The following is a 16,105-nucleotide window of genomic DNA, read 5'->3' as shown; positions in this document are numbered from 1 at the left end:
CTGTCAATTAACTAGTTTGTCACCGCCCCTTGAGTTTCTACCCCGCCCGCCCTAAACCCGAGATCTCACGAGAAAAGCTCCGGCAGTAGCCGTCTGGTCTCGTCACGTCACGGCTGCGTCCGCCGTTGCTGCGGAAGGGACTTCCGGTGCGGAGGTGAGAGGTGGGAGCCGGGCGCTCGGAGCCCGTAACCCGTAGCCGAGGCAGCCGCCGGAGGCTTTCCGAGGATGCGATGCTGCTGAGCGGGGGATTCGTGGATGGGGCCGCTGTCGCAGCAACGAGAGCGAGGTCGCAGGCCCGGGTGAGCCTCCCGATGTCCGCTGAGCTCGCGGTGAAGTGAGGCGGAACCGTAAGATGTGAAGATGGAAGGGATCCTGTACAAGTGGACCAATTACCTGACGGGTGAGCGAGGTCCCGGCCCGCTCGCCCCGCATACCTGTCAACGGCAGCCCGGCCGAGCACCCAGCCTCCTCGCCCCTCTGCCGCCTCACCGGGCCCTGTAAAGGGCGATAGGGTAGATAACCAGGACATGGTCAGAGCTGTATTCCGGGGACCACAAATGGACTATTTGTGACTTTTCTTTTTCTGGATCTCTTGGTCTTTAGCTCAGGCGATAATATAACTGCCGGTTTCTGCTATAAACTAACATTTACCTCGATTACACTTCCTCTCACCCTGTCTTAAGTTAAGGATCCCATTTGTTTTCTCTCAGTTTGTCTGTTTCTTGCTGCAAATCTCTCTCTCACACACTCACACTCAATTTCTTGGGTGCCAGTTTTCAATAACCGTTCCCTAGAACGGAGATCTTGTTCCTATGCTCCTCAGCTTTCACCCCATTAGTCTATGCATTCTCTTAACTATTTCTGCCAATTATAGTGGGAGTCCATAGTCCGTTATTTCTTTCTTCCCTCCCTCTTGATACTTTTCCCTGCGATCTGCCTCTTCTCACCTCTCATGACCATGGAGGAACCCGAACAGTCCATAAAAGTGACGCAGAGATTCATGTGCAACTTCTCCAACCTGGTCTATTGCACATGTGTGGCCTCCTCTACACTGGCATGACAATGGCTGCCTTGAGCTTCATTTCAGCTCCCTTTCCCACTCCTATCCTGCTGACCTCTGGCAAGGTGAGACCAAATGTGAATTAGAAGAACAACACTTTATGTACTGCTTAGGTAGCCTACAACCCAAGCTGTTATGAAAACTGGATTTTGCAATTTTGAGGAACTCTCCCACTGTGTTGCTTGATCCCTTTTTATCAGACAACTCGTGTTCTCTTTCCCTTTATTCAGCCTTCACCATTCCTACCTCATTAGCAGAATCCATTACCTTCTTTCCAAGTGTATTTCTTCTCCCTTGGTTCGTCTTTCCTCCTCCTCTCTTCTTGTACCATTCTGTTCAACCCCCACCCCTCATCCTTTTCTACCTTTATCACACCCCCTACCCCTCCTACCTGGCTCCATCTGCCCACACCTAATCTGGTCCCACCTTTCATCTGCCAGTCTTTCTCTTGCTGACTTCTGTATGCTGGCTTTCTCTCCCCTATACCTGATCTCGGTGCCTGTCCTGTGAAACTCAGTGCTTCAAAGAATCACTAGTAATTTTACCTTTCAATTGTTTTTCTCTTCCTTAGGTTGGCAGCCTCGTTGGTTCATTCTAGATAATGGAATACTTTCTTATTATGATTCCCAGGATGATGTTAACAAAGGTAGCAAAGGGAGTATCAAAATGTCTGTTTGTGAAATTAAAGGCAAGTAGCAAACATTCTTCCTAACTCAAATGAAATTAGTTATACATGGAATTAATTTGACACAGATTTCTTTTTGTATTCTGTAAAGAAAATACTGTTGACATCAAACTAAATTAGATTTGATTAAGATATTTGTTTAGATTTTAGGTTAGGATATCCAGGCATTTATTTTATTTTCTCAAAGTTCAAAAACTTGTAATGTTAACTTCCTTAAAATTTAGACAACTGGCATTTTTGTGATTATAAACTTTCCAAAAGAACTTATTTTAAATAGTTGCACTTTGCTATAGGATCACTTTATTACTTGTTTTTCTTTAAAACCAGTACATCCAACAGATAACACAAGAATGGAACTGATTATTCCTGGAGAACAACATTTCTATGTGAAATCCGTCAATGCTGCTGAACGGCAGAGGTGGTTGGTGGCACTAGGGAGTTCAAAGGCATGTCTTGCAGATACGAGGACTAAAAAGGAAAAAGGTAACACTAAATACAAACAGGACATAAAGGAGATTGAAAGTTACCTGCCTCTATTTTTGACAAACTTTTATATAAGACCTAACTGAAATTTTCCTTGTTATCTGATGTCATTCATAATTGTCCTTGTCTTTCATTACTTAATTTTATTTTGCAAATCTGAGATACTTGGGTATCTGTTGATCGGCAAATGTTAATCAAGTCAACAAACTAATGGCTGTATAATCCATTAAATATGCTGATCAAAAAAGTAAATATAACTATCATAATGTCTTGTTCACAATAGTAAAATGTACAAGTTGCACTGAACTGAAAATAATAAATTTTATAAACTGAATTTGGGTTGCAAATGATAATTAAATTGTCAGACTAATTTTGGTGTTGGTCCTAAAACTATTCTAACTGTTACTTCCTGCTCAAGCTGTATGTGGATGGATTTTGATGATTAAATATGAAATGTTAATCTATTAATGTTTAAATTGTGTATTGTTGTTTGACACCCCCAGAAATCAGTGAAACTAATGAATCTCTCAAAACGAAGATGTCAGAGCTTCGGTTGTATTGTGACTTACTAATGCAGCAAGTTCATACAATACAAGAGTCTGGTAAACAGGGTCAACCAGGTTTGATGCCAACGGCTGAGGTATAGTATCAGAATATATTGTAATGACCTGATCCAATTTTGTGTTTTTTTTTGTGTAATTAATTATAGTTAGTATCCGAAGAAGATCTGAAAAACAAATTATAATGTTTGTGTTCAGTCTGCAAGATTTCTTTGCTTTAACTAGTTTGTCTTAGCGGTTTAGAAAAATGCATTAAAATTTTGCATTGAAACAGACTATTTGCCCTCCACCCAAGAAAAACTTCCTGTTCTATGTATTCACCTTGAACCTATATTCCTTTCTTTATCCATCAAATCTAATCTTGGGTTATAACATCGTTTCTGTCTTTATAAATCCTTTGATTGCTGAAAGTCTTGCTATAGCTGTATTAACTTTGTAAATTGTGTAGTCTACTATTTAGATGATCAAGGGATCTTTTTTAGGTAATTGATCTCTGCATTTATTTTCCCAAATAAAATAAAATATAGCTTCATAATTGTCAATGTACTAGTTTGAAGCCTGTAAGTTGTATAAAGGAATAGTTCTTTTTGCTGGTTATTATTTGGGTAATCTAATCGCAATTATGTATGTATAACTTGCTGTATACACTTATAAAGTGAAAAAATAACATTTTTGTTTCTCAGAACATGAATGAAGCCTCATCTTTACTCAGTGCCACATGTAATACCTTCATTACAACTCTTGAAGAGTGCATGAAAATAGCCAATGCCAAGTTTAAGCCTGAAATGTTCCAGTTTTCTCACTCTGATCCACTGGTCTCTCCTGTATCACCTTCACCAGTTCAGATGGTTCGGGTATGGTTCTATTAAGAGGAACAAATATAGAGTTACCAATGTTTCTATGTTATTTCTGCTGTCTTTCTTGTGTAATTTTTAATTTTCTTTAATTTTCTTTTTGGTGAATTACATTTGATATAAATTGAACAGTAATTTTAGTTTAATTTAGATGCTTTTCAAGTTGGTAACTTCTTTTTCAATATTGCAGATGAAACGATCAATTAGTCATCCTGGTACTATACTTTATGATGGGTAAGGGAAAGGACTTCTGTTGTTGGTTATAAACGTAAATTATATTTGGCGTTATTAATTGCCCAAAATGTGGAACTTGTTATTGCAGGGAATGGTTGAAACAGATGGTGCATTTGTAATCATGGGGAGACTGGTCAAACGTACAATTAAGGTTAGAAAAGAGAATTTAGCTAACAAATTTGGATGAGGAAAGACTGAAAGAGGTTTCTGTGGAGGACAAATGAAGGATGAGTGGTTAAGCCTAGTGGCCTGTTTCCATGTTGTACAACCCATGCCATTGTTTACTGATGAGATTACATTACCTGCCCAGAGGTTCATGTTGCTCTGGAGATATGCAAGATGATGCCTTGGGATCCAGCAGTGGTAGGTTTGCAGGACTGTGAATATTTACCTCAAGGATTTGTTGGGGTGAATTAGAAAGAAGGTCAAGAATATGATTGTTGGAGACAGTGGCAGATACTAAATTTTTTCTGGTGCGGGCACATGGGTAGCTGGTATATCTAGAAAAAGGGTATGCAGAATTTATCAACTCAGTGGTTGACAACCTGTGGTCTATCGACCCCTTGCTTAATAGTATTCGTCAGTGGCATAAAAATCATTGGGAACCATGATCTAACTTAATATTTTTATCAGTATGGTCTCTGTTATTGCATGAACAAAATTGCTATAAAATTAATTGCTAAGTTCTAACACATCATCTTACTGTAGTTGTGGTTTGGGTTTTGCGATTACGTCACCAGAGCATTACCTTTTCAGTACCTTGCATCTTGATTTATACATGACTTCATGGTCAGAGTTTGAGTTAAGTTCACGTTTCACCTTTAGCAGGAAACTGGACACGAATTACCAAAAGGAAACTACAATTGCAGCATCACGTCCTGATGTACACAGGAGAATACGGACTTATTCAGATACGGAATCGTACAGTGACAGTGCTCTGGATGATCCAGAAAGTAAGCATTGAATTAGATCCTTCTGAATAATCATGTGTTTTCAATAATCAATTTAATGTAATTTTTAATATAAAATTGTTTAAATTAATAAGGAAATTGAGGCCTTGGGTAAACTGTAGTTTTATTCCAGGCTTTTAAGTGACCCACACTGCCACAAAGTTCCTTGTTTTGATGTTCAATTTTGTTTTATTTTTCTTTTATGACCTGAATTGGGATATGTTTCATCATTGAAGTTAATTATAGTCATAGTCATATAGCCATTGTCATACTTTATTGATCCTGGGGGAAATTGGTTTTCGTTACAGTTGCACCATAAATAATAAATAGTAATAAAACCATAAATAGTTAAATAGTAATATGTAAATTATGCCAGGAAATAAGTCCAGGACCAGCCTACTGGCTCAGGGTGTCTGACCCTCCAAGGGAGGAGTTGTAAAGTTTGATGACCACAGGCAGGAATGACTTCCTATGACGCTCTGTGTTGCATCTCGATGGAATGAGTCTCTGGCTGAATGTACTCCTGTGCCCAACCAGTACATTATGTAGTGGATGGGAGACATTGACCAAGATGGCAAGCAACTTGGACAGCATCCTCTTTTCAGACACCACCGTCAGAGAGACCAGTTCCATCCCCACAACATCACTGGCCTTACGAATGAGTTTATTGATTCTGTTGGTGTCTGCTACCCTCAGCCTACTGCCCCAGCACACAACAGCAAACATGATCGCACTGGCCACCACAGACTCATAGAACATTCTCAGCATTGTCCGGTCATAGTCATACTTTATTGATCCCGGGGGAAATTGGTTTTGGTTACAGTTGCACCATAAATAATAAATAGTAATAGAGCCATAAATAGTTAAATAGTAATATGTAAATTATGAAATAAGTCCAGGACCAGCCTATCGGCTCAGAATGTCTGACCCTCCAAGGGAGGAATTGTAAAGTTTGATGGCCACAGGCAGGAATGACTTTTTATGACGATATCAATTGACTTGTGAGCTTTATAATGGAGCAACGATCCAACAGTAGAAATGGCACTGACCAGATTGTTGATTGGGCAACTGAGAGTTCAGATTATGTCTATGATTACTATTGTATGCCATTGTGAAGCCCTATGTATAGTTGTGATATCTTACAGTGCTCCTGACTGGCAGCTCTAGTGATGTGAATTCATTTGCATCCTCTGGGTTTTCTCTCTAGGGTTCAGATGTTCTCACTGCAACTGTGTGGGTTTCCTCTAGGTGTTCTGGTAACCTTCCATATTCCAGAAATGTATAGGTTGTTGGATTAAACTAGTGCTGGAAAATTGTCTGGAATAGGGATGGGGAGTAAGTTGATCGGAATGTGGGAATTAGTATTAATGGGTGTTGGAGAATTGATGTAAACTCAGCGGTCCAAAGGGCCTGTTTCTGTGATCTTCGATCTGCAGCACATTTATCATAGCTCTGTGTAGAACAAGATTTAAATATTGAGTTGACATTTTTAATGAGTATGGGCTGACGCTTAGTTTTCGGACATAAGTATATTGACCCGATTATTGTGAATTAATTGTTTTAACTCTTACAGAGATTACTCAAATGTCTCGCAACTCTTTATTGACTGCAAATGGTGAATTCCCTCCAGTGACCATTCCGGAAGAAAATGCTGCAATCTCAAGAAATAAAACAGAGACAGAAAGTCAATTTGTTGCACTTTCAAGTTGAAAATACGAATTAAAATGGATTTATAATATTGCAACAAAGGGACATGATTTCCTAATTAAATGGCTTTCTCTGCACTTTATGATACTGCATCAAATCAGAAAACTTGACAAGCTTACCTAACCTTATTTCTATGATATATTTTCCATAAACTACGACTGTATTTTCTACAGTATTGTGTAATAAATCCATTGAGGATCGGTAATCATCTGATTCAAAACTTTGCCATAAGGAGCAACGTGCCATTAAGAGTTAATAGCAACTGTGAAGCTTGAGTGGAAAAGTAAATAGCGCAGACTGTGGGCAGGAGGGATTTGAGGAGCAGTCAATCCCTGGGGCTGTACAAATTCATTGTATGCACCTGTGTATCCTTAGAATTAACATTCTAGAGGAATCACAGTTTGATGTTTCTGTTTACACCTTTTCTTTGACTTTGTAGTTTGTACATGATGAATGAAATCTGTTATATACATGAGTGCTGAATACTGATTGAGGATGAGGGTTGGATTGTGCTTCATCTTTTCTAGTAGCAGCCAATTAGTACTGGTTATACCAGAACTCGTATGTGTAGAAACAGTTTCTGAAGCATAAAGTTAAAACTATTGTGCTCTGCATTACCTTTGAAAGAGAAATGAGTAGATACCATCTATTTCATTTCTGAAGGCAATGAAGCAGGTGTATTTTATATCCAATAAAAATAGATTAATGAAATAAGATCCAGTAACAAAAACTGTAACTGGGAAACTGTAGAAATAAGATACTTTTATAATATGATCATCTGCAACTGAAGTAAAGAGAAGAGATTTTCATTTGAGTTTAGACTTTATAATCATTTATTTGGCCAAGATGGAAAACAAAAGTGTTATTTCCCAGTTGTTTTTAGTTTTATTAGCAGAAATTTAACTGGTTGTGTCATTAGAGATTTCGAAGCTCTTGTATCTTTATCACTTGTGCCATATTTGAGCGGAGATCAGAAATAATGGAAAAGTTACAATTTACAATATTCTGACAAAAGTGTTATCTGGACTTGGTGCATTTAAAATTGAATATGACCCTGAGAGGATACTTTGGTCAACTTTTCTCAAGAATGTGTAAATAATTTGCATAGTAATTCAATACCAATCAACAGTTGAAATCTCTATTCTGATTTTGTTGGCTTTTATTTATATGTTGGATATGCTGCTAATGTAGTTTGCTCTGCACATCCATTTCTTCCAATATAAGCAATATGATTACAAAGAAGGATTGAATTAAATTGCTCTAGCAAATTTAGTGGAAACAATGGTAGTGTATTTAATTCTTCTTTTACCACACATTAAACAAACAGCATTTCAGTATTTTAGATAGACTCCACTCTCCCACATTGCTTTACATGAAAAACATTATTTTGAAGTCTTAATGTGTATTTTTTTGGTAATGGACAGCATGTCATGAGAGTATTGTGAGCAGTTTGCAAAAACTACACCGGATGTGTTAGCACTTCTGGAATACAGAATATCCTTGTCATGACTCAGAGGTGTGTGGGGTACAGCACTTTAATCTCCAGAAACCCATGGTTCTAGTCCAGGAGATCGGCAAACTTGGTTCCATAAACCAGCTGTTAAAGTTTGAAGAGTATTAGGCATGTAAAAACTTCAGCTTACTAGTGAATAATGATACAGCTTAGTGACAAATGTTAATATAAAGTTATTAACCAGGCCACCATTTTTTGTAAATATTAAATGCTGTGAATATTAAGAATTTGCATGCAAAACTTGTAAAATGGACAGCTTTTTATCATCCTGTTCCTTTACAAAACTATCTGTTCAGGCATTTATGCTTAAAATTCATGTCTTTACAGTTTTGCCAATAATTGAGTTTTTTCATTAAAGTTGAATAATGCATCAAAGACTTCAGTTTGTGATTTACCTGATCTCAGCTGAAGCACCAATTATGAAATTGGTACCTTGGGTTATAGGAGAGGAAATCAAGTGAGAATTTTAATTACTAACTGTTATCAACCTTGCCACCCTGTTAGCAAATGTCTATGAAGACAGAATCAAGCTCTACTGTATTTTTTATATTCCAGTCAACTCCCATACATACAAAATATGTGTACGAGAGAGAGAGAGAGCTGTTAATGTCATGGCTTGTATACAATTAAAAAGGGTCCTTGGATAAATATAAGAATTGAACACAGCTCAGCAGCAAGAATTAAAGCTGACAGAGAAGGAAGAAAACTGATTTATTTGTGTGATAAATATGTAGCACTAAGTTTTATTAGTGATGTTTTACACTGTTAAAATTACAATGAAATAAAACTCACTTTTGGAATTTTGCTTTTCAGTAATTAACTATAATAGTTTAAAAATGCATTCACCCACTTAAAGAAAACTTCATAATTGTTTGTATCTTAGAGTAAATGTTGAAAATGGTCCTAATTAGGTAATATATAACCATTTCAGCATGATTGATTCATAATGTCAATGTATAAGATGTGAATTTTAATTGCAGTGAATGTAAATACCTATGGGGAAAGAACCTATTCTGACTTGTACTGTCAGGATATCCTTTAGGATTTTCATGTCTGGTTCATTGTGGGAAATAGATTTTTGTTTGTGCCATTTTCTGCTTTTTCTCTATGATAACTCTTATATAAAAAAAATAAACTGAATATAAATTGATCCAGAATGAAATTTAAGTTGTAGTAATATGCAAAACTTCACTCCCATCAGGACCTAATTTTTGCGATTAATTGCTAAACAGATGATTTAATATTATGAAACTTGGGTGTACTCCTGCTGTCATGACAGTCAAATGTGCTAATGCTGATAAACCAATAAATTAAAGCATGATATCTTTATTGATAGATATTTGGAACTTGAAGATAGGATGGTAATATGTCATGCCAATCCAGTCATGGATAAATGTTTGAGCTCTTAATTTCCACTTAGTTAGGTGATTTGAGTAGAGGATGGGAAACAATGGAGTACTGACTTTTCTAATAATCTTTTTTGTGCAGTTTTTAAAAAAAAAAAGTCAGTGGTGGTCCATAATTTGAATAAATTTCCTAATTCATATTATTTGTTTCCTTTTTAGTGTAACTTTTTTTTAAAAAAAACATATTGATGTTAATATAGAGGAATTTCCTTGGCCAGAATGTGATGAATCTGTGGAATTCAATGCCATGGGCAGTTGTGGAGTCCGAGCCATTGGGTATATTTAAAGTTGAGGTTGATAGGTTCCTGATTAGTAAGGGCATCAAAGATTATTGGGAGAAGGCAGGAGAATGGGGTTGAGAGGGAAAATAAATTAGCTTTGAACAGTGGAGTAGACTTGATGGGCTGAATGGCTTAATTCTGTTCCCATGTCTTATGGTTTTGTAATTACCATGTTCAATAATTCAGACTTAATTTTATAATCCATGAGTAGTATGAAGATTTTAGAACAAAAATGTATAAGGCCAATTTGTGAAACAAGATTTCAAGAATTACCTTTAATTCTTAGCTTGAAATTGTTTTTCCAAACCATCAATGAATACTTGTCCTGCTGACAGTATAGAATGAATTAGTCATAAATTGACTCAGATTTTACAGGTAACCTTTTGTCTATGTATGTGTACTTCTAGTTTTTATTTTAAGTAACAATCTTCTGACCTTGCCTATACTTGCACTACTGAGCCAAATTAAACCTTTCTAGAGGATAATATTTCTTTCTGGCGGACACTGTCCACATCATGGTTTCATTATTTATGTTTAACTACACTATGCAACAGGCCATAAATGCTTGAGGTTTCATTGTTTCCATTTAGAATTCACATGACAATGCAATATCTTGGGTTTTATGGTAAAATGTTCGTTTTTCAACCAGGTGCTTACATACTGATTTTTTTGGGAGCAAAAAAAAATCTCCAGGAAAAACAATTCTAGTCTGTTCAAACATTTAAAAATTTTTGAGAGAATATTAAATTATAAATTTGAGGCTGCTTATGAAAAAAATTACTCATGCTTGAAGGTGATCAAATTTTGATGCAAGATTATTCATGGCAGTAGAGTGTCCTATGTAGTAGTAGTAGTAGTCATACTTTATTGATCCCAGGGGGAAATTAGTTTTCGTTACAGTTGCTTCATAAATAATAAATAATCATAGAACCATAAATAGTTAAATAGTAATATGTAAATTATGAAATAAATCCAGGACCAGCCTATCGGCACAGGGTGTCTGACCCTCCAAGGGAGGAGTTGTAAAGTTTGATGGCCACAGGCAGGAATGACTTCCTACGACGCTCTGTGTTGCATCTCGGTGGAATGAGTCTCTGGCTGAATGTACTCCTGTGCCTACCCAGTACATTATGTAGTGGATGGGAGACATTGACAAAGATGGCATGCAACTTAGACAGCATCCTCCTTTCAGACACCGCCGTGAGAGAGTCCAGTTCCATCCCCACAACATCACTGGCCTTTTGAATAAGTTTGTTGATTCTGTTGGTGTCTGCCACCCTCAGTCTGCTGCCCCAGCACACAACAGCAAACATGATTGCACTGGCCACCACAGACTCGTAGAACATCCTCAGCATCGTCTGGCAGATGTTAAAGGACCTCAGTCTCCTCAGGAAATAGAGATGGCTCTGACCCTTCTTGTAGACAGCCTCAGTGTTCTTAGACCAGTCCAGTTTATTGTCAATACGTATCCCCAGGTATTTGTAATCCTCCACCATGTCCACACTGACCCCCGGATGAAAACGGGGGTCACCGATTCCTCAGGTCTACCACCAGCTCCTTAGTCTTTTTCTCATTAAGCTGCAGATAATTCTGCTCACACCATGTGACAAAGTTTCCTACAGTAGCCCTGTACTCGACCTCATCTCCCTTGCCGATACATCCAACTATGGCAGAGTCATCTGAAAACTTCTGAAGATGACAAGACTCTGTGCAGTAGTTGAAGTCCGAGGTGTAAATGGTGAAGAGAAAGGGAGACAAGACAGTAAAGGATGGAAAACTGTTTAAAAGTACTGAAAGTGGCTGCACGGATTGATAGGGTGATTAAGAAGGCACATTAGTCAATTAGTCAAGGCATTGAGTTCGAAAGTCAGGAAGTTATATTGCAGCTTTATAAAAGTCTAGTTAGGCCACATCTGGAGTAATGCACACATTTCTGGTTGCCCCATTATAGAAAGGCTGTTAAAGCTTTGGAGAAAGTGAATATGAGGTTTACCAGGATGCTGCCTGGATTAAAGGGTATGTGCTATAATGAGAGGTTGGACAAACTTGGGTTTTCTCTGGAGTGATGGAAGCTGAGTGGAGATCTGATAGAGGTTTATAAGATATGAGGCATAGATAGAGTAGACAGCATATTGTATTCCCAGGGTTGAACTGTCTAACATCAGAGGCCATGCATTTAAGATGTGAGGGGGTAAGTTCAAAGGAGATGTGAGGGGCAAGGTTTTTTACAGTGGTTGGTACCCGGAATGCACTGTCTGGAGAGGTGGTAGAGCGATACATTAGGGACTTTTAAGAGACATTTTGATAGATACATGAATGTGAGGATATGGACATTGTGTAAGCAGAAGAGATTGGTTGACCATTTTATTACTAATTTACTTGGTTCAGCACAACACTGTAGGTCAAAGGACCTATTCCTGTGCTATGCTCTGATAAAAGATTTGTGAATATTTAACTTGCTCATGTTTTTGTGGTCCCAAACAATAACAAGCACAATTGTTTCTTCCAGCAATTTGGACCAAAAGCACCATTCAGGTTATTTTGTTGTTTCGTCTATAGTTAACCCCCCCCCCAAAAAAAACTTGCATTCTATGTATGTACTGTATGAATACTTTAGTACATTAGTTGTGGAGTTGATGTTTCCCTGCTGTGGGTGTTGGTGGGGGCAGGAAGTTATTGTCTCAAACTGTACACAATTTGTTGTGAAACTTTTGGAATTTTCTATCCATACAGGCTTGGTCACAGTGTATTCTAGTTCTTGGGTATCAATATCGTTTGAAGATCCACCCTGGCCCCAACGTATTGATGCAACTATGAAGGCGGCATATCTGTTGCTCTTCCTTAACCATCCTTGTCGGAACATTTAAAAGTTAAATACATTAATAGATTTGGCTAGCTTTGGAAAGGAAGGCAGATTTCCTCTCCTAAAGGGCATTAGAACATTTTTGCAACATTCTGATAACTTTTTGGGTGGCCAAAAAGGTGTATGTTATGAATCAAAGGCATTTAAACATTGATGTTTGGTTCTAGTCTCATAGCTGCAGGATAGTTATACCCAAGTCACTCTGAACATCAATCTTGCCAATTACAAAAACAACCCTATTTTATTCTACTGAACTTGTGACCCATTTTCCATGCTACCTGCCATTTACTATTAGCATTCAAATAATCTGTCAACTAACACCATAACTAGTTTATCTGGTCAGGCTGACATGTAATTTCAGAGTCACTGATGTGCTTAATTGTAATCCAGCCTTTCAACTTGCTAAGTACGTTACTTTGTTAAAGAAGAAATTAGAGATGTACACAAGAATAAGTCTACTTCGTTATTTGATAAGATGATTGTCGATCTGATCTGATCTTGGCAAAGCAATTTCCATTGGATGATTAAAAATTACTGGTATTAAGATTATGATTAGCAAATGGATAAACTAGTCAGCATACTTCGCATTAGAGTAATTACAATTGAGTGAAGTACAAAAAATGACAGAAAATGTTTATAGGTGCAGAAAACATGCTTTATTTCACAATCAAATCCAATTTACTTTACTAATTCTCAAGGAGGCCCAATAAAATAAAATAACTACTACTCTAAATAAAGTTACTGCATAGGGCATTAAAATGATGGAACATGTATAATTTTTAATGTGGCTAGTTTCTGTCACGTATGCCCTAAGAACAAATAATATTAAATAAAATTCTACGATTACCACACAAAATCAGCGCACCCAATGAAAAATCTTAACCTCCTTGAGTTGGCACTACTTCTACATAGGAGTACTTGGTATAGTTTGCTGAAATGAGGGTATGGCCAGGTTAATGAATTATCATTAATACTATCCAAGATGTCACTATGCTAGAAACAGTGCACATGAAATATGGTTATACAAAGTAATGGCCGCTACTACTTTGTATTCATAATTCATAATCTTGTCTGTGTAGAACAGTGATATGACATAGTCGGTTCACAGGCTAAAGTATTGTGATGTTATTCACAGGAGGGTATTTGTAAATAGCATCACAAGGCTAGCCTTCTAATTCCACGAACTTGTAGGTTGTCTTCAGCAGGGAGCCTCTCCACCTGCTGAGGTATTCTTAGTCATCAACATTCTGTCGAGGCACAAATTTTAGTTTCCAAGTTAAACAAGGTAATCGTCCTATTCAAACTTTCCCCTGTTAACCATCAGTTTCAAAAGTTGCAATGAAAATCTCATGAAACACAAGGTACAAAACTTGCATAACCGTTTAGACCGGCTATATACAGTATGTACATGTCACAGAAAATGGTTAAAAATTCCTAAATCAAATGTGCAGTAATTCTATACTGCACAATCTACCATTTGTTCAGAAATTGTCTAGTCTGGTATAAATGCATGATGTCAAGTCAGGTAAAAAAATAAAATAATATTTACAAGTCAGTGATTCAAATTCATAATAATTACGATATCAATTTTCAAGTTTAGCTTACAACACAAGTTGTGGGATTCAAATCTTTAAATTGATCTAACTTTAATATTTACAGTGGCAGAATCTGATCCAAATTCATTTGAGAGTCTTAAAGTATAGCGTCCTGCATCATTTTCTTGGACACCTGTAATAATGAGTGTTGTTAAATCATCTGATGTTTCAATGTGGAATCTGCCAGTTTCTGTTTCATCAGAAAGAGGTTTTCCTCCACGTGACCATTTCACCTGAGGCAGGGGATCACCTGAGAAGGCACAGGCGACTGTTAAAACCTTTCCTTTCTCAATTGTGATATCTGATGGTAAAGCTTCAATTTTAGGAGAAGACCCTATTTAAAACAAAAAGAAACAAAAGGTAATTTGTGTCACTGAGCAGCACATTAGATACAATTTACAAAAAAATTCTCAGTACATTAATAATATCACCTTTAATACTACCGCTGATCATTCTGCTAGCACTTGTTTCCAATTGACTCATACTAGCAAGCTCCATAAAAGAGCTGGAGCTTGATGATATTCTTGATTCTTTGAAAGATGACATACTGCTTGAAGACATACTGGCAAACTTAACTTCAGTCATGCTACTGCTGGCCTCTTGTTTGGTCATTTGCATCGCCTTGGAAGAAAAATGTTCTTGCATGCTAGCAGAGGCAGCAGCACCAGTTTCCAAAAGTACCATTTTTGAAGGTTCTTCAATGAGACCTGCAGAGCACAATGTGTCGAGAGCATCATATGATAATAGATCAACGAAAACCATGCAAGTCCGTGCAACCAGTTTAAATATTAAATCATAAAATTACAAGGGAAACTTTGTTCTGCATAGTATTAATGAATTGTCGCAGTTATACACAAAATCAAAATTAGGTAATACCAGATGTGATAATTAATTTATTGCAATAACATACCAAGTACAATCAAGGAGGCTGTTGCAGAACACTGTCCATGGAAATTCTTTGCTGTTGCTGTATATTTTCCACTGTCAGAAACTGTTGCACACTTAATCTCTAACGTGTATATGTTTTTCAAACGATTAATTTTTATATTTCTTGAGACTACAATCTGAAATATAGAATAAGTCAAATGATTAACTGGCACACCAATTATGTGTTGGAGAGCAGGGAAGGTTCAGGCATAAAACGGAGACACTGCCTAGCAGAGCGGTCATCAACAGAGAGGTCTGAGTCAGAGTGGTAGGGCTTTGACTTATTTGGGCTTCGGTGAGGTAAGTGGGTAAGTGGACTTAGTTTTTTCCTTGCATTTTTTGATGAGTAGACAGCATGTCTTTAGGGTTAGTACTTTGCTCTGGGTGTCGGATGTTGGAATCCTGGGAAATTTCCAGTCTCCCAGATGGCCACATCTGTGCTGGGTGCACCGAGATGCAGCTCCAGAGAGACCGTGTTAGGGATCTGGAACTGTGGGTTGATGACCTACAGCTTAGGAAAGGTGAGCAGGAGATGGAGAGGAGCTACAGGGAGTTAGTCATCCTGAGGCTACAGGAATTAGATAAATGGGTGACTGTCAGAGAAGGGAAGGGAAGAACTCAGATAGTAGAGAGGTAATCCCCCTCAGTAATCATTAACTCATTTTGGATGCTGTTGAGGGGGGTGACCTGACTGAGGACATCCATGGAGATCGGATCTCTGGCACTGAGCCTGGTACCGTGGTGCAGAAGGGAGAGAAGAAGATGAGGAATGTGGGAGTCATAGGGGATCCCATAGTAAGAGGAACAGGCAGGAGGTTCTGTCAGCCTGATAGAGATACCTGCATAGCGTATTGCCTGCCAGGTGCCAGGGTATGGGATGTCTCGGATTGGGTGCACAGTATTCTGAAGGAAGAGGGTGAACAGTCAGAAGTCTTGGTACACGTTGGTACCAATGACATAGGTAGAAAAAGGGAGGAGGTCCTGAAG

General features: G+C 37.8%; 2 protein-coding genes across 3 annotated transcripts in view; one reads left to right on the top strand and one right to left on the bottom strand.

Moving 5' to 3' along the window:
* The first annotated feature begins 80 nt into the window (after positions 1–80).
* Positions 81–9,380, top strand: plekha3 (pleckstrin homology domain containing, family A (phosphoinositide binding specific) member 3). 2 transcript variants are annotated; one of them, XM_063052089.1, is made up of 8 exons: positions 81–299; positions 1,632–1,748; positions 2,073–2,228; positions 2,732–2,868; positions 3,472–3,642; positions 3,833–3,876; positions 4,702–4,829; positions 6,400–9,380. In XM_063052089.1, the coding sequence occupies exons 2-8, from the start codon at positions 1,727–1,729 to the stop codon at positions 6,534–6,536; spliced, it is 795 nt and encodes a 264-aa protein (XP_062908159.1). In that variant the 5' UTR covers positions 81–299; positions 1,632–1,726; the 3' UTR covers positions 6,537–9,380. The 2 variants fall into 2 exon arrangements, with proteins under 2 accessions (XP_062908159.1, XP_062908158.1); XM_063052088.1 differs by having other exon boundaries at positions 81–400; positions 6,400–9,379.
* A 3,819-nt stretch (positions 9,381–13,199) lies between these two features.
* ttn.1 (titin, tandem duplicate 1) overlaps positions 13,200–16,105 on the bottom strand; it is a 377,466-nt gene continuing 374,560 nt past the window's right edge. Inside the window, exons 267-269 of the mRNA XM_063052084.1 lie at positions 15,102–15,255; positions 14,623–14,898; positions 13,200–14,525 (exon numbers count right to left, since the gene is read on the bottom strand). Coding sequence (XP_062908154.1) covers positions 14,227–14,525; positions 14,623–14,898; positions 15,102–15,255 — 729 coding nt within the window. The 3' untranslated portion in view covers positions 13,200–14,226. The remainder of the gene's footprint in view (positions 14,526–14,622; positions 14,899–15,101; positions 15,256–16,105) is intronic.

This window comes from Mobula hypostoma, chromosome 6 (assembly GCF_963921235.1).
Source record: "Mobula hypostoma chromosome 6, sMobHyp1.1, whole genome shotgun sequence".
Classification (NCBI taxonomy): Eukaryota; Metazoa; Chordata; class Chondrichthyes; order Myliobatiformes; family Myliobatidae; genus Mobula; species Mobula hypostoma.
The sequence above is the reverse complement of the archived record's forward strand: the minus strand, read 5'-3'. Positions and strand labels throughout refer to the sequence as shown.

Excerpts from the sequence above, each read along its gene's own strand:
- plekha3 (XM_063052088.1), top strand. The coding sequence starts at position 361 with ATGGAAGGGATCCTGTACAAGTGGACCAATTACCTGACGG. Across the intron at positions 401-1,631 it reads GTGGACCAATTACCTGACGG|GTTGGCAGCCTCGTTGGTTC; the intron begins GTGAGCGAGGTC and ends TCTCTTCCTTAG. Across the intron at positions 4,830-6,399 it reads TGCTCTGGATGATCCAGAAA|AGATTACTCAAATGTCTCGC; the intron begins GTAAGCATTGAA and ends TAACTCTTACAG.